This window comes from Acipenser ruthenus, chromosome 2, assembly GCF_902713425.1.
Source record: "Acipenser ruthenus chromosome 2, fAciRut3.2 maternal haplotype, whole genome shotgun sequence".
NCBI classification, from domain to species: domain Eukaryota; kingdom Metazoa; phylum Chordata; class Actinopteri; order Acipenseriformes; family Acipenseridae; genus Acipenser; species Acipenser ruthenus.
Genome location: NC_081190.1, coordinates 77,689,992 through 77,708,375, shown reverse-complemented (window position 1 = coordinate 77,708,375; position 18,384 = coordinate 77,689,992). Strand labels below are relative to the sequence as shown.

The 18,384-nt window shown below is 36.9% G+C and overlaps 1 protein-coding gene across 1 annotated transcript in view; it reads left to right on the top strand.

Annotated features, from left to right (window-relative positions):
* focad (focadhesin) overlaps positions 1 to 18,384 on the top strand; it is a 94,188-nt gene that overhangs the window by 14,921 nt on the left and 60,883 nt on the right. Inside the window, exons 5-11 of the mRNA XM_034014913.3 lie at positions 28 to 132; positions 6,401 to 6,502; positions 6,871 to 7,078; positions 10,840 to 11,046; positions 12,649 to 12,736; positions 12,900 to 13,096; positions 14,719 to 14,979. Coding sequence (XP_033870804.3) covers positions 28 to 132; positions 6,401 to 6,502; positions 6,871 to 7,078; positions 10,840 to 11,046; positions 12,649 to 12,736; positions 12,900 to 13,096; positions 14,719 to 14,979 — 1,168 coding nt within the window. The remainder of the gene's footprint in view (positions 1 to 27; positions 133 to 6,400; positions 6,503 to 6,870; positions 7,079 to 10,839; positions 11,047 to 12,648; positions 12,737 to 12,899; positions 13,097 to 14,718; positions 14,980 to 18,384) is intronic.

The following is an 18,384-nucleotide window of genomic DNA, read 5'->3' as shown; positions in this document are numbered from 1 at the left end:
GTTTTCATGCCTTGTTTATTTTGACAGGAATGTCCAGGGTTTAATTAATGTGATTGGGAAGTTACTGCACATGCAGGCTGTAGACTCCTCAGAAACTGGAAAAGAGAAATACTCCTGCCCGTTTACAATAAGGTAGGTTGTTTCCTCCTCTTGTCTGTTAATGATGTGGGTGAAAAGACATCAAAAATACAGTGATAATGAAGATACATGAAAACAAGGAGAACAAATGATGACTAACTCTGACCTTCATATACTGTAATTTTTCCTTTTGTATGGTATCTGCGTGTGATCTTATTAGCGCTGGCAAATGGTATTAATTTGGCTAATTCAGAAATATAACCAACAATTCGTTGGTAATAATGGATGTACTTTGATTTAAAGAAGGCATTTAAAGAATGTGTTCACTACTGAGTCTGTCCATTCATACACACATGGCTGAAGAACCTAAAGACAGCTTGAAAGGGTCTCAGCTGTGAAGAGGGCTATCTAAGCGCCTACAAGCCCTCTCATACCATTAATTACATTGAAATGCTATGAAAATAACCTATGTCTGTTTTACTTGCGTGGTAAATCAGATTGAAGAGCTCTTGGGTTGCGAGATTTACCCAAAGGTTAAGGTGAACCAAAGGTTAAGCACCTCTTTCAAGCATCATTTCTTATACAGTGAACATAATGCTGAGTGTCAGTGCAGTGATGGTGCAATTACAGTAAGGCATCTGACCCTCTTGGTATTGAGGTCATGCTGTCGGTGCACTTTAACTAAGAAGCAAGAGGGTCACTATTCATGCTACACACTTTGGTGCAATGCTTGTTGGACTTTGATGTTGCCCTCTTACTTAAAGATAAAAGTTTTCAGACTTGTGGCTGATTTCTGTGTAGACTACATGTTTCTGCTTCATATATCTCTCATTTTTCTCCTGCTTTAAAATACTCCAGCTGCAAGACCTAAATAGGGGTGCTAAACACTGGACACTGTTTTAACCATTTTCAATATCAATGTCAACAAGGGTAGGATAATATTTTTGTGTTCAATATTTTCTATCTGTACATCTTGTACAGTACAAATGTAGTCTTACGCACAAAATTGTTGTAATCCAAAGCAGTTGGAGGGTTTGGTGTTTTGTTTTTTGTTTTGTTTGGTTATATAGGTTCTAAATATTTAATGTTAAAATGTGTTATATATTTAGCAGTTACAGCAGTTGAATAAAATAAACTTCATGGATCCTTTGTTGTTCATTTAATTTGGTAAGTGAAAGCCCCGTGGAGAGACACTGTCAAAGCTATGCTGAGAGCTGGTCGGCACCAGGGTTTATCATAGAAATTTCAAATCCAGAATGCAAATCCAACAATTTGATCCATACAGTATGTTAATTCATCATCTACGTTACAGGTATTCCTCATCTAAATATGTACATTGCACCATATATTTTTATATATCTTACCTTGGTTAGCCAGTTTTTGTATATACAAAAATACACCCAGATTAAAGGCACTTTAGGATAATTCAGAAACAGGGTCTCTTCTCACTTTTAAATTGCATTTAGGACTGTCAATCCTTGTGTAATCTTTTGGGGGATCGGGGGAGCTACAGCAGACAGATTTTAATAGACATTTTACCTGGTTATATTAAAAGCACGTCTCACCGCGCATCAGCGACCCCTGTGGCCGATAGGGCGCCTGTGGCTCTGCAGCGGAGCCGCCAGATCTGTGTTGTCCTCCGGCACTATAGGTCTGGTGGCATTGCTGTGGATCTGCAGTGCGAAAAATGACGGCTTGGAAGGAGCACGTTTCGGAGGACGCGTGTTCCAGCCTCCGTTTCCCGAGTCGGCGGGGGGGTTGCGAGCGGTGAGCCGGGGATACAGATAATAATTGGGCATGCTAAATTGGGGTGAAAACCGGGGTAAAAATAATTGGCGACGACTAAAATTTAAAAAAAAAAAAAAAAAAAAAAGTGTGTTTATTTGTTGAGTGTATGATAAAATAGGATCCGATTTCAACCTACTCTCTGTGTATGCTCAGAAATAAATCAATCCTGATTTTAATGCTGTTTTAAAACATTTTTAATTTAACCTAAAAACCCAGGAACTATGACAAATAAAACACGAACCTATGTGTATTGTTTACAAAATATTCATGTAAAGACTTTCACATTTAGAATGAATACACCTCAAGGGCATTTCATAAGAAACATCTAGTGTATATAGTTATAACTGCAATGTCAGTCATGAATTGACATCACTAGTTTGTGCTGATGTTAAAAAATGTGTGCAGGAAACACACACACACACACACATATACACATATATATATATATATATATATATATATATATATATATATATATATATATATAGATAGATAATGTTTTTTTTTTATTTAAATCACCTTTACTGCACTTTAACATAATGTGGCAAATAAGATGTTATGAAAATGGCCACAGGCACACTTTTAAATATTAAACAAACCAAAAATAATTTGAATATGTTTATTGACTTGAGATTCATTTCTTAGAAGAATTTCTTACAGTTAAATTCTGATAAGACAGAAGTCTTACTTTTAGGCTCTAATCAGCAGATGGCCTTGACAAATATTGATCTAGGTATGCTAAAATTAAATGTAAAATCTGAAGTGAAAAACCTGGGGGTTATTTTTGATTCTGCACTTTCCTTCAAACCACATATAAAATACATTACTAGAGTGTCCTTCTATCATTTAAGAAACATTGCGAAAGTTAGATCATTCTTGTCTTTGGATGATGCAAAGAAATGAGTACTTTTATTTTCTCTAGGTTAGATTACTGTAACGCTTTATTCTCTGGACTTACGTCTACAGCTAGTGCACAATGCAGCTGCTAGAATGCTAACTAGAACAAAAAAAAAGGGCTCACATTACACCTGTGTTGGCATCATTGCATTGGCTTCCTGTGCATTACAGAATTGATTTTAAAATTATATTACTAGTTTTTAAAGCACTGAATGGACTTTCTCCACAATATCTAAATAATATGCTAATATGCTAATTCCTTATTAGCCTGAACGCACCCCCTTTTATCAGAGATTCACCTTCAATTGCAGTCTTCAAATCTCGATTAAAAACATACCTTTTTAATATAGCTTTTCCATAACATTTTTATGTTTTATTGTTACTTCTGTTTTTAATAATTGTACTCTTTTATTACTGTTTATTATTGTATTTTTTTCTTCTGTATGTAAAGCGCTTTGAATTGTATTGCACACGAATTGCGCTATATAAATAAAGGTTTAAAATTATTATTATTATTATTATTATTATTATTATTATTATTATTATTATTATTATTATTATCATTATTTAATTAACTAAATCAACTTGGAACATGAATGTTAACTGGACTGGAGATAACCACAATAAATCTCTAATGTCAGTTTCCACAAAAACGATCCTATTTTGTAGTGTGAGTTTTTACGCAGTTTGTGGATAGTGTTTTGCTACATCCTAGGTTTGTTTTTACATTGATAGCTGTGTGTTATTTTATTATCATACCCTATCACAGGGTCATCCTTGCGCAGTCTGTTTTCTCAGTCCTTTAAAAAAAAATAAAAAATGCATTTGATGGGTGCTGCAACAGTAGCCAGCACAGATCCTTGTCATGGATTCTCAGGCACAGCCCATAGTAAGTTTTTATTTTATTTTTTTGTGACCGCATGTTCACTTTTCTATTGCTTGTATGCAAGCAATGAAGCAAGATAGTCTTCACTCCAAGCTGTAAAATTGAAATTACTTGACAATTGCTGTTCCCTTTCATTGGGTTTACAAGTCCTGTTAATAGTAAACAATATAGTTTTAAAAAAAGAACATGTATAACACAGCCTACTGCAGAATGAAGCAGAAACGACAATTGCCACATAATAGGGGTGTACATGAAAACAGCAATCCCACTCACCTCCTCGGGTTTCATCCACTGGCAAGACTTTCCTTGTACACTTTATTTGCTCTTTATTTACCACTTAAAAGAAACTAAAGTACATACTGAGTTTTTGTTCAAACAAAAACAAAAAAACACAATAATCCCAATTTTGTTTTTGTGGAGAGACAACCCACCGGTTGTTAAAAAACTTGTAAGAAAGGAAGATATGCAGGTGGACTTCAAAGAGCCTATTTGGAAGCACATGAAAAGGCAAATATTTAAATAGTATAAAACTAGAAATAAATTATTAGTTTTTGCAATTGTTTTATTCCTCCAGTTACAGTTTTATTTTCCTTTTACAATTATGATGCACATTGGAGTAAAGATTTGATACATTTGGGTCAATGTTCTGTATCTCTTCATACTAATTATATATAAAGTGTAGAATGGACATCGATTTGTCCATAATTGTAGGTGTTCTTTATAGTAAAGGCATTTTTTTTTTTATATCTTTGTACCCAGTCTATGGAGGGAGTGAACAGAGACATGAATTTGGTAAGGCTGGTCTTTACGTAAGGCAAGTCTGTCGGGTATTCAGCTTGGTTTCCAGCAACACATAAGCCAGTAACTTTCCACGCAAGACAGCAGACAAGATACAATGAATGTAGAGTGAAAAATTCACACACACTTCATAAAGGATAAAGGATACATATCCAGTTTCTACATTTTGCTTCAACAAATATTAACCAGCTTGTTTTCCACTGTGCAAAGGAAGCTTTTAGACAGGGTTTTTTTTTTTTTTCCCGAGCTACACCTCATTTGGTTAACTTTTTCAATGCCAGGGCTGCCTAAACTTGCATTTGACCTGGAATCTTAAGGTTATCTTTTCAGGTACCTGCTTTATTTATTTATTTATTTATTTTTTTAAATCAACTTATGGTGAGCCTGATAGATTGCATTTATTTGGAGGCTGGTTTGAAGTACCTGAAGGTGGCACATTTCTGTGGGAAACTGGAGGAGAGAGATGGTCATTCAGATTGCAGACGGCCACTTTGTTTCCCTGATTGACAGGCTCTGGGTGAACATGACCGTTTGCTCTCTGTAGTCTTGACCTCCAGGGAGATCCTGGTTGATAGCGAGCTTGGAGATTTATGAAGTTCTTTAAGTAATGACATCTCTAAGCCGGGTGTTAATGTTTATAGTTCTTCTACAGTGCAACAGAAATCGGGGCAGAGTTCAGTTTTGGTAGTTTTGCGTGCTTTTGATAGTTTGCTTTCTTCCTTCACTCTGTAATTCAACTGCACAAAGCATTTTTTTAACAGTGATTAGTTAAAAAAAAAAAGACCCTTTTGAGTGCTCTCAAATTATACATTTAATTATACTTTTTCTTTGCTATTACATTAAAAATTGTAAGCACTCCAAAGTTATAAAGGAGGACTGGCATTAAGCTGGAGATTGTCTCCAAAAGGAATTGCTATGAATTTTTATGCTACTTGGAAAGCAAGATTTAATTAATTTGTACGCAGCGGGCTAAGAATGACAGGCATATTTTTTTTTACCACAGGTGGTGCTGTAACAATATTATCTTTTGTGTCCTTGGGTACCCACTTTACTTTAGCCATGTTAGCCAATACATATGAACCCTCATCTGAAATGGTTTCAGAGATACAAAGAGCAGTGATGGCTCTTAATTATGAATGGGACAAGAGAGTCATAATTCATAGAAAATTACTTTTTTTTTGCAAAACATTTTCCAAGAGGTTCTGTATATCCAGAAAAATTAAGATGAGCATGGTGAATAGCACTGCATTGAAGGTTAAATTGAATGTTCATTAAAATGTTCATTAAAATTCCCCCCAATAAAATAATGGGGAAAAACCGCTCTGAAGTTATTAGCACTTCTCAGATTCCAAAAGTGTAATTTTTTCATACTTATTTCTAAAATTACTTTTATTCATGGTTTAGGAATGTACTTACTATTTAAAAACAGCACAAAAAATGCCTGCTCTCAGTTCCAGAACGTTTTATGATCTTTAATAACATTATGGCATGATTCATGATATCATTTATAATGCGTAATATACATTCCCAAACTAATCATTAAAGTATTGCTTTGATAGGACAGTGAATTTTGGAACAGGAATTAAATGTTACATGAATATATCGTACCAGAAGCGCTTGCCAGTAAGAAGCTTTATGAAACCCTCCCTTTACTGTGAGGCATGAGGAGGGAGGAAGCAGCCCATTCTAATATTGAAGTGCCATTTCTCTGTAGTGCATTTTTCTGTTTTGTGTGTACTTGGATTTCATTTCCAGATGCTAAATTGTGAATAGCAGCATGCTCACTCTGTATGCTTTCCTGTGGGCAACCTGTACTATTGGTACTTTTGCAGATTATTTACCACAATCTTAAAAAGATGGCACATGAGAGTTTAATGGTTAGATCCTGTTATAATTATGTGTCTCTTAACTGCTTGTATTCTGGTTATAGTTCCCTTTTTTCTGTTTTTGAAGGAACCCTCCACATCCATATATTTCTGTACTGGAAAACAGGCCTGACTGCTGGCCAGCCCTTCTGCAGCAGATTGCAGCTGTTATTCAGCAGTGCAGGGAAAAGTAAGTATCGTGGTAATGCAATCTGTAACCAGTTTTTAAAAGATGTATCTTCAGGACGCTTGGATTAGAGCTCTGGATTGATGTTGATGTTGTGAGGTTCTCAAATAACACGTGTCTATATTGAGTGAATTTCAGATTTTGCATAGAAATACAAGTTTCCAACCCATACATGAACCAGCTTGGTTATTAATTATTACAGACACTTTGAGGTGTATTCAGTTTCATTCAGATGGTCTTTACTGGCATGACAAGTTGTATAAGTATTGCCAAAATGAATGTAGCAAATAATCACGCCAAAATACAAGCACACAATGCATTGTAGGAATATGTGAGCATTCATTTAATATAGTTCTTTATACTCTCTGTAGGTCAGAGGTAGCCTGTGTTTCTATGCTGGCACCCTTTCTCAGGTACCTGTACTGTGAGACCTCACACTTACCGGAGCATGCTAAACTGAGGCAGAGTCTCCTCAAAGCCCTGCTGCCATCATGTGAGACTATGGAGGAAAGAGAGGAGCCTTCTGCAGCCGACCAGCAAGTACTCCAACTGCTGTTTGATCTAGTCCCACATTTGCAGGTAAAAAATGTGATTGCATACATTTTTGATAAAGTAAAGCTTTATTTTCAGTATACCAGACTGCCGGTTTTAGAAGAGATGGACGTTATTAATGTTGTACATATTTAGAGATGTTATTATTATTTATTTAAGTGAAGAAAATAGTAAAACCGCCTTATGTTAAGTGATATTTTGAAAGTAAGAAGCACTACCACATCATCTGGGAGGTAAAGGATTACATTGGTAGTAGTCAAAGCTAGCAAAACAACTTTATTACAAGCTCCTCCTTTCTCTAGGTTGCTTAGTTTTTCAGACTTTTTATTGTAATTCTGGCGAAGCCCGGTACACCTTCCACAACAATCTGGATTCATTCCCTTTGCAGCAGGTATAGTTTTAGGATCACAACTGAAGTTTTACACTTTTAAATAGTCTGTTTAGTAGAACCTATCATATCTGATCCTGTAAGTAAAGATACCCGCTATTAACTGATGGACCTCTGGCATTTAAACATGCTGGTACCAACTGAATGATACAGATGAAAACTGATCAATGCACATTTTATTGTGGGTTAAAACAGTAAATTCAGCTCTTAGCAGTACAAAATAGATTCAGTTGTAAATAGAAACCAGGTACTAGTATACTGGTGTATTTCTTTTGTAACATTTGTTATGTATTAATTATCACTGACGGTATGGGTTATGGGTTTAGATTTATACATGCATGCATGTTAATGTTATATATTTGAGGATATGTTTGTATTATAAAATTGCATGCATGCTATTTAAAAATGTAATAAAAAAGATGGGTATTGCTGCAGACCCGGAGGCAGATGTGTTTGGGAATGCCGTTTCACCTTTCACATGCTAGCTGTCACAAAGTTCACATAGAACAGAACAAGAACGTGAGGGATTAATATAATTTCTTTACCGTTAAATAGTTGGAAGAAGTTTTTTTTTTTGCTGACCTCCGAAGCCAGTTTGTGCAAGTGATTTGTGGTGGTGGTGTTGTTGTTGTTGTTGTTGTTGTTGTTGTTAAATGCCATTTCTGCCTCGGGTTAACACACATTTACAGTGCAAACCCCCCCCCCCCCCCCCCCAAAAAAAAAACCTGTCATATTACTTTGGCATGGACTGAAAAGGCATGGTAAGAACTATTTTTAGAATGCTGTTTTGTAAACTGCCAATTACTGTATTACAGTGCTTTGTTTTGCAATCATTTTCACTGATTTTCTTTGTATAGTATTGTAACAATCTCAACTCTTAATGCAAAAGCCAATCGCGATTATACTATTGATTGTAAATAATTACCCCCCCAAATATATCATATATCTCATCTAATATGGAAAGGAGAGTCGAGTGACAGATCCAAAAAATGCCAGGTAAGTCAGTGCGTAATTACAATACTTCATTATTTTGCCTATAAAGAGCTTGTCCAAACCCAGAATAATAACTAAATTGTCTTTACAAAAAATTAATATCCATGAAACATCTCATAGCTTCCCCGCATGTTCAAAATAACCATTATACCACATATCACACTCAATTACTAGTGTTAGGTATCATCCTTCATAAAGCCCCCAGCTAGCATATACAATAAAAATGCTTTTTTTTTAACAAGCCCCATCTATTACATCACTGAATTCAGCCAATCAATACCATATAAATGTACATGCATAGTACAGCCCCCTCTATTGCATTGTTTAATTCAGTAAATACAATATACATGTAAATTAAGAATCAGTTAGAGTCCAGTATTCACCAGGCTGCAGTCTGAGTTTAAAGTACAGTGTCCACCTTTAGTCCATAGAAAAAATGATACCTTACACAGAAATCAAAGTTCAATCACAAACAGTCCATGTCAAGGCACGTACCCAACACCACCCCAAATACTGTAAAGTGCAGAAGAAAATTAGCCTTCTGTATCGAGGTGCTCGTATAACCCCGAATACCAAAACAATTGAGCCTTCTGTATCGAGGTGCTCGTATAACCCCGAATACCAAAACAATTGAGCCTTCTGTATCGAGGTGCTCGTATAACCCCGAATACGAAAACAATTGAGCCTTCTGTATCGAGGTGCTCGTATAACCCCGAATACCAAAACAATTGAGCCTTCTGTATCGAGGTGCTCGTATAACCCCGAATACCAAAACAATTGAGCCTTCTGTATCGAGGTGCTCGTATATCCCCGAATACCAAAACAATTGAGCCTTCTGTATCGAGGTGCTCGTATATCCCCGAATACCAAAACAATTGAGCCTTCTGTATCGAGGTGCTCGTATAACCCCGAATACCAAAACAATTGAGCCTTCTGTATCGAGGTGCTCGTATAACCCTGAATACCAAAACAATTGAGCCTTCTGTATCGAGGTGCTCGTATAACCCCGAATACGAAAACAATTGAGCCTTCTGTATCGAGGTGCTCGTATAACCCCGAATACCAAATCAATTGAGCCTTCTGTATCGAGGTGCTCGTATAACCCCGAATACCAAATCAATTGAGCCTTCTGTATCGAGGTGCTCGTATAACCCCGAATACCAAAACAATTGAGCCTTCTGTATCGAGGTGCTCGTTTATCCCCGATAATAGAAAACAATTGTCCAAGCCAAAAAGCTCATTTGTAATCCCACTTGTAGAAGTTAAAACTGCTTTGATCTCGCTCAGTTTTCCACCGCCACACTCAGACACTGGAACTCCAGACCAAAACATCCCCAGCACGAAAAAGAAATCTGACTTAATTAGTTCTTAACTCCCATCGGTTTTCATCCTCGATTCCGCCCCCATAGGTGTCCTCAATAGCATTTAACTGAAAACTTCAGAGATAATTTTCTCTTAAACTGATTTTCTTTTACTTCTTATTTATGCAACAAATAAAACTATGTAACAAACTATGTATCGGACCTCAACCCGCCAAGAGAGACCTCTCTCATACAGGACAAACGGAGCATATTTAAAAAAGAAGGATCCCATCCTTAAACGAGACACGGCTTGACACCAATTTAAATAATAGCTAAAAACAATTAGTATTTCATCAAAACTCCCTGTTCCCCATTTACTTAACAGGATTAACGTTAGGGCCACCTTAACCTATTCAACTAGCAGCTTCGGAGAACCAATGCAGAAATACCAATAACGTGCATATCGACACTAAACAGCACTTATTGAAGTGTTCAATCAGTGGAATAATTTTCTGTGACAATGTAATTTAAAACACTTGGCTAATTTCATAGAACACCCTTATCTATCTAGCTAATTATTGAGAACTATTCGATCATTTGGCAATTAAGTCCGGCACCCTTCTTGTGTTGCAGTGTGTAGCGAATGTGACAGTTTATGTGCAGTACCGTAGTTTGGTCTTTTTGACCGTCTGTACCTGACATTGTTAATTTATAATGCCCCGACGTTAACAAAGCAACTGCAATGTAATATAATGACTCTCTCAGATACAGTATTTTGACACATCCAATGGACCCCTGGAACGAACTACATTGGATATGACAGGTTCTGCTGTATCTGTAAAATAAAAACTTGAAAGGGGAGTTTAGGTATTTAGCTCCAAGCCGCACTTCCTGACAATAAAAGAAGGCGGCCTCCTTGAGGACTCATAAAAGGTGTCTTGTTTAATTTTGGAAAGTAAAGGCTTTTTGTAATTCACAATAATCATAAAAATTGTCTGTAGAACATCCTGTTTGTGAGCCATCCCTCTGGACCTCTCCCTGTCTGAATGATTTTGGTTTTGGGTGTTTGTTGACTCTGTTAGACAGATATATTTCTTCTCCTCCAGGTAAGCAATGTGATGCAGGTCGTGGAGTCTGCCATGTTCCTTAAAGAACTCTCCTGGAGTTTTCTGGCACACGCTGGGTTTTGGAGGAAGGAGCTGTGCCTTCTGTCGCTTCAGCTGCTGTGTGCCTGCGAGCTGAGCCTGAGGATCACAGGGGAGTGCTCTGCTTTGATTGAACTCCTTGAGCGAAATATAGACGCCCTTTCAGAGGTGAGTCATGGAACAAGTGCTAAAGTTAAAAGCTCTTGTGTACCATTTTGCTCAAACCTCCGCATTATTAAATGTTTGATCATAAATACGTTTATAAATGAATGGTAAAATTATAGGAAAGTAAGTCAAGTAGAATTTTTTTTTAACTTTTAACTGCAATAAATAAGTTATAAAACTAAGTGTCCAATCCCCAATTTGAATATCACCTCATCACTGAAGCCACAAACCAATTAAGCCTATTTTCACCTAGGCAGTGGATGTTGCTAACCTTCTGAACCCTGGTGGCAAAAGTGTAACCTGAGTGGTCTCTGTCTGGTGATCATTCTGGTACCTGACCAGTAGGGGTCAGTATGGTGCTTTGAGGCCAACCCTGGACAATTTATTCTCTCTAGCCCGTGGGAGCACAAAGGCTGTTTTAGGTCCGTAGCCAAAATCGGCAACGGGGCTCAAACAGCATTTGAATCGGCAAGCTCCTGACCACATTATCTGGGCAGTTTTTTTTACACAGAAATATGAATTACTAATATAAATGTAACATTCTAAGTATCACATTATAAATAACTATTTATATTTGTTTTTAAACTAAGAGTATAACAAAGGCAGGGACTCCTTATCCTCATTGTGCAACAGCGAACCCTACTAGCCAGACACAGAGCACATTGAGAGTGGATAAAAAGCAGGGCTGGTCTCTGTTCTCCGGGATCGGTAACCTGCCCACCTCTGCTCTAGATTGCTTGGCGTAAAAGCGATTCTGGCTTTAGGCTTGTGAGATCGGAGGATGCTCACACATCCTCAGAAAGTCTGTGCTGTGTGGGGACTCGCTGCGGTGAGGAGAAAAACATAATTGGACATTCCAAATTGGGGGGGAAAATAAATAAAAAAAATGAAAATAAATTGGTCACTCTAAATTAAAAAAAAATACAGTACCCGCCTTTCACATCTGGAGCAAATTGGTCTGAAGAGTTAAAACTGTTTATTAGATCCTTTTTTATATACAAACACTAACTTTCAAGATCTCCATATTATCTTTATTCAGGTGTAAGTGAAAAAAACAAAAAGAACAACAACAAAAAACAGATGTTATTGTTTATCTTTGTGTATACACCTGGAGGCCTGAGTTTGAATCTTACTCCCTTAGAGCTAAGCATGTGGGGCTGGGTGGGGAAACATCACATTTGCCACTGCTTGTGCACAGGCTGCTCTGTGGGAACAAAGATAAGACTGTACTGCCAATCCAGCACCTTTCATGAACACAAATTAAGCATGGAAGTAATGATAGCCAACATGTTACTTTCTGTAATCTCTGCAAACCTCCCTACTCAACTAACTCTTTCAGGTAACTTTGCAAAGCAAAGTCAATCCCTACTTTTAATTACATAGTTATACAGAAATAAAAGTTTTTTAATTTTGTGAGTTTGAACTCCAACACATGAGGTGATTAGGAAGCAGCAACACCATCATATACAATGTAGTCTGCATATTTCAAATTAAAGTTAAAATCCAAGCAAAGAATCAAAAGATCATCCTAAAGATAAAAAGGGTGGCCAGTGAAAATATTGCTAGTGTAATACATCGATATTTCATTCTGTTGTTTTGTTTTAGGACTTCCCATCATCACAGGTCATAGTTGGACTGAGTTTACTCTTGCTGCAGGCTCCAGCGAGCCAACAAACTCCTATTCTTAACCTTGGTAAGATAGAGCCACTTAACTTTCTTTAGACATAAAGCTAAATTCCAAAATTCCTGCATGAAAATGATGGATAACCATATAAATCTTGCAGTTTTATAAAAGCCTTCTTTTCTGTTCCTAAAATCTGTGAAATGTTATAAACAGATTATCTTTTTTCATGCAGCTTTAAAGATCATTGCCCCTTCAGAGACACAGCAGTTACCTGTGGCTGCTCCTATTCTGGTGATGCCGTTACTGCAGATCATATCGAGTGCAGCTGTCATGGAGGTTTTATCAGACAGTCAGATTAGCACCTCCAATCAGCAGCTGGCACTCACTCTCCTGCATACCGTCCAAGAACAAGATGAAGGAAGAAAGGAGGTACCAAATCCTAGACTTCTTGAGTCGAGTAAAAAAAAAAACAAAGAAACATGCTTCAAAATTAAGCTGATAATTCTTCATTTCCATGCACAAACAGTGGGATCAAAGGGAACAAATTGCTTCCATACATATAAAAATAAAAACTAGGCAAGCGAGTTGGATTACAGATTAGACATGCTAAGGATTTAACTTTTTATCACCTGAGGGTTTGCAAACACGGGGTGGCTCGATATTACTGTGAGGATGCATATATCACCTGAAGCTTTCAATTTTAGTGATATGGTAAAAAAAAAAAAAAGTATTTATTCAGGAAAGCTGGGTAATAACAGTGATGTAAGGCAAAGTAAGTTATGTTGAGATGAGGTATGTTCTAATTTTACACTATTTGTTTGGATTTGTAGTAGTCTCAAAAGAAATGTTGATGCACTTTTTGGGCCTGCACTGGTTGCTATAGATACCCCGATCTTGTATACAAAATTCACTGAAACAAGCCTGACCTAATTAGGTTTCCACCATGATCCTGACTATTTAGGGAAAGATTATGTACATGTATATTTTACCTGATCTGTAGGGTCTTGAGAAGATTATGGCAGAATTTACACAAATTGACCAACCTGCAGTTCAGTCCTGTACCTCACACTGTCCATATAGATACTCCAATCAACTAATCTACAGAATAATTAACTAATGGCTAATTTAAAAAATGTATTACTTAATAATGGTCAATTATGGCCATTATGCCACTGATGTGTAGCACAGGCTACTATCTTCTTTATTCCTAATCTATACCTCCTTACATTTGTGTCATTAGTAGAAACGCACCCAGTAAAGTTGCCAAACCAGATATAAACAACCAAGAATTTTAACTTAGGAACTTGTCTGAAGTTGTTTCTTATTCGTTTTAGAATTATAATGGTGTTTTTTTCCTTTCAGAAAAAAATTGCACTAGTGGTGATTTTGCAGTAAATAGCTTTGAGAATTTAGCCTGTTACGTAACATTTTTACTAAATGATTTACTTTAAAATGTAAGGTAATGGAAAACAGTAACTAATTTCCTTGTACTTGTGAATCCTCTGAAATAAGTAAAATAAAAATTAACCCCTCTTACTCTGTACATATTTACAGGAAGGTCAATTTAAAAATAACCCCCTCTCACTCTATGTATTTACAGGAAGGTCAATTTAAAAATAAACACCTCTCACTCTATACGTATTTACAGGACAATTTTAAAAAAGGTGATGCCTGTTATATGTCAGTAGCTATCTAAATCATTCTGGTTAGTAACCTGCTAATTGGTAGTTTGTAGTAAAGCGATAACCAATTCACTAACTGGTGAACATTAAGTAATGGGGTGATTATTTAAGAATTGATTATTACTTTTCAGATGTTGAGTCTAAACTGACATTGTGTGGCTGTAGGACTAAATTGCGAGTAAGCAGCCAAGCATGGAAAATTACAGGCCCTATTTATCTGCACTAGGCATTCGCCTCTAGTTTGTCTTAGTTAAAATTTAGGTGATATACATGTGTTTTTTTCCAAATGCATGAGAATTTAACAGAATTGTTTAAACTTTCACGTCAGTTTGTGTCCCTCTTACACATGTGACCTTTTTCTCCCTTTAGGACCCTCTTCAGCTTTCATTCCCAATAAGTGGCTGGTACAGCAACATATTCATTACTTGGAACACACTGGATAGACTGAGCCAAGACCGAACCGCAGCTTATGACTGGCTACATTCTGTCCAGTCAACACTGCCTTATAACGAAAGAGTCCCTGAACATGTTACTCTTCTCGTTGCCTACTTCATTGCTAGAAAACACAGAGAATGCTTTGAAATTGCTTTGAAAACTGCTGCTGAATTGGCCAGGGTAGATGCATCCCAGGTATGTGAGGTTTTGTTAGCAACTTATTTGGACTTATTATTATTATTATTATTATTATTAATAATAATAATAATAATAATAATAATAATAATAATAATAATAATAATAATAATAATAATAAATTATTATTATTATTATTTGTTTATTTAGCAGACGCCTTTATCCAAGGTGACTTTCAGAGACTAGGGTGTGTGAACTATGCATCAGCTGCAGAGTCACTTACAACTACGTCTCACCTGAAAGACGGAGCACAAGGAGGTTAAGCGACTTGCTGAGGGTCGCACAGTGAATCAGTGAGTCAGCTGGGATTTGAACCGGGGACTTCCTGCTTACAAGCCCTTTTCTTTAACCACCGGACCACACAGCCTCCTTACCATCATTATCACAGCTATTATTGGTATGAATTCAGAGCACCCTAAAGAGGTTCTGTCTCCTTCGATGGGTTGGTGAAGCACTTTTGAGATTACTGCCCAGGTGACAGTGGAGTTAAAATAATCCTCAAAGATGTCAGGGCCTGCATTTTATGTCTTCTATGAAGCACAGCAGCAGCCTCAGCAAAACGCCTACACAAACTATGCTAAAATGTTTTGTAATTTATTTAGATTAGCCCCAGGTCAGGTATAATATTTAATCTGGCTGCATGTGGAAAATATATTTGCCTCAATAAAAATAATAATATTTCAAGATGGATTATGGCAGTGCGTGCCATGAGTCATACTTGGCATCTTCTTTAAAGCAAGAAGGTGAAAATATCATACAGATGAGACGTAAAACCGAGGTCTTTTTGTAAGTGACTCTGTAGCAACAGTTGTTATTGCACAGTTTACCTCCCTATTCTCTAAGTCGCTTTGGATAAAACAGCCTGCTAAATGACTAAATAATAATAATAATAATAATAATAATAATAATAATAATAATAATAATTTAGACCAAGTTAGCCCTTAATGCAAGTCTGAAAAAATTATTTTGTAAACAGTCCTGTTCTTCTAAGCAGCTTAAATATGATGATGTTTTTTTGGTTGCGTCCCTATGTAGAAAAAAAGGCCTTAAAAAATATGAGTCATAACATGAGCCGTTTACAGCGCTGTTCGGTGTTTATAAACTTCTGCCATATGCCAGCTGGTGTCTAACAGCATACATACCACAAAGAACTATTTTTAAACAAAAGCATAAAAAACTGTTTTAGATAACCTTTTACCATTGTTTATTAAATAATCTGCAGTGTATCTGATACTGAAGTGCCATTCTCTCTGCTTTATTATTAGTATTATTATTAGTATTACAACGATTACTTAAATCACATATGAGGGGCACAAAGACAGTAAAGCTTCATTATCTTACATTACTCCAGGTGTTTCCTATTTCGTATCTGCTGGCTGGGTCTATTAGATTTTCCTGGGAAAGTGATAACTAGTATTGTTTTTGTCTGGAACCATTAACATTAAAAATAAATATATAGGAATCTGCTTTAATGATAATTCTTTTTTATATGGAGGCTATAGATAAGAAATAATTGTGTGGTGCAGGATTTAATTCGACCAGACCCCTTTCTTCTTTCTTTGTTTTGAAAACGCCACCTTTCTCCATGATGAGAAAAAAAACCTCTGCTGAAAGGCAGCTTTTTTTTTTTTTTTTTTTAAAGAATGGTCTCAGCTCATAACACATATAACACCTCCTTTCAATCTGTGCTACTAAGTGCATGATTTAAGGTGCACCTTATGGTTAACACGGTTTAGTAAACACCATGTGCATACCATTCCCCTCATTAGTGCTATCTTTCCACATTGACTACATTACAGTGCATTAGGCATATTCAGGAGATGCTAATTGACCCAACACCTTATTTTTAAGGCGTATGTGTTAACGTGCGCCTTGTGCTTTAAATAGTAAGTAGTGGGGTTCCGAAAAATATAGCGTTACACGTCCCCACGTGTTGCTACAACTGTTTAAATAACATACCTGTAATTTTTCTTTTCATTGTTAACATCCTGACAGCTTTTTACACTAATAACTTTAAAGTCTGTTTTAAAAATGGCAGCTCTAGTGCCCTGATAGTGTAAGGACTATTGCCCACATTGTTTTTTTTTTTTTTTTTTAAGCGCTCTTCTTGTAGTGATTTAGAGCAGAGGTTCCCAAACTATGGTCCGCGGGAGCAATGACATTCTATGTATTTTTTTCTATTAATAGCGAAAAGCAGGCGCCGGCAGCAGCTATAACTGTAGAAAAATAAAGTGCAATAAGGCAGTATTGGCGGACTGTCAATCAAAGCAGAAATTCACAAATCAGAGCTAACAGATTGCCTACCTGTAGGCGGGATGTAAAGCAAGAGCTCTGACAATAGGGCAGTGTTAAGGTCATGTAATCTGAATACGTTTTGCAAAGTATAAAAAACAAAAAAGGCAGCTACAAGAGTTTTTTTGTTTTTAATTTAGTAGTCGCCAGTTGTTTTTTGTTTTTTTTGTTTGTTTTTTTCTCCCCAATTTGGAATAGTCAATTATTTTTGGGCTCAGCCCCACGCTGACTCGGGAGGGACGAAGACGAACACACGCTGTCCTCCGAAGCATGTGCCGTCAGCCGACCGCTTCTTTTACACACTGCAGGCCCACCATGCAGCCACCTCAGAGCTACAGCAAGCCCGCAGGTGCCCGGCCAGACCACAGGGGTCGCTGGTTCGCGGTGAGCTGAGGACACCCTGGCCGACCTAAAGCTATCCCTGTAGTGGTCAAACTATTGTCCACCCTGCATTATCTTGCCTCTGTCCTTTCAGCGGACTGTGGCAGCTGTTGCTGGCATTTCCCGGTCTGCTTTTTCTCATGCGTTCCCAGTTGTACTCAATGCATTTTTGAGGCGAACACCCAAATACCTATTTTTCCCTTAAAGCAGGGTGTTCTTGCAGGCCTTGAAAACCAAATTTCTATGACATTTCTGGCTTCCCCAATGAGTTTGGAGCAATAGACTGCACACATGTGGCACTAACCCCTCCAGCTCATTCTGAGCATCTGTGTAGGAATAGAAAACACACCTATTCTATTAATGTGCAGGTGGTTTGTAATTGCGCACAATTTAGCACTGCACCACTGACTAACTTAAATAAAAACTGACTATACATTTGGCTTATAGACTTCTCATGATAATACAAATTAGAGGTATAATGCAATGTTTCTTGCTGGTCCCTTGAAATTCATATTAATGAAAATATGAATTTCATAGCTTGTCAATGCGGCACCATGATCTATTTTGTATTAATACTACTACTACTACTACTACTAATAATAATGTGTACAATGCAGCAGCATTATTTATTTTGTATACTGTATAGGCCTACTGTACAGATTTCTATTTTTACATAATGTAATGTGTAGCCTACCAAAACACATTAGTGTTAGTTCAGCGCAGTGATTTATA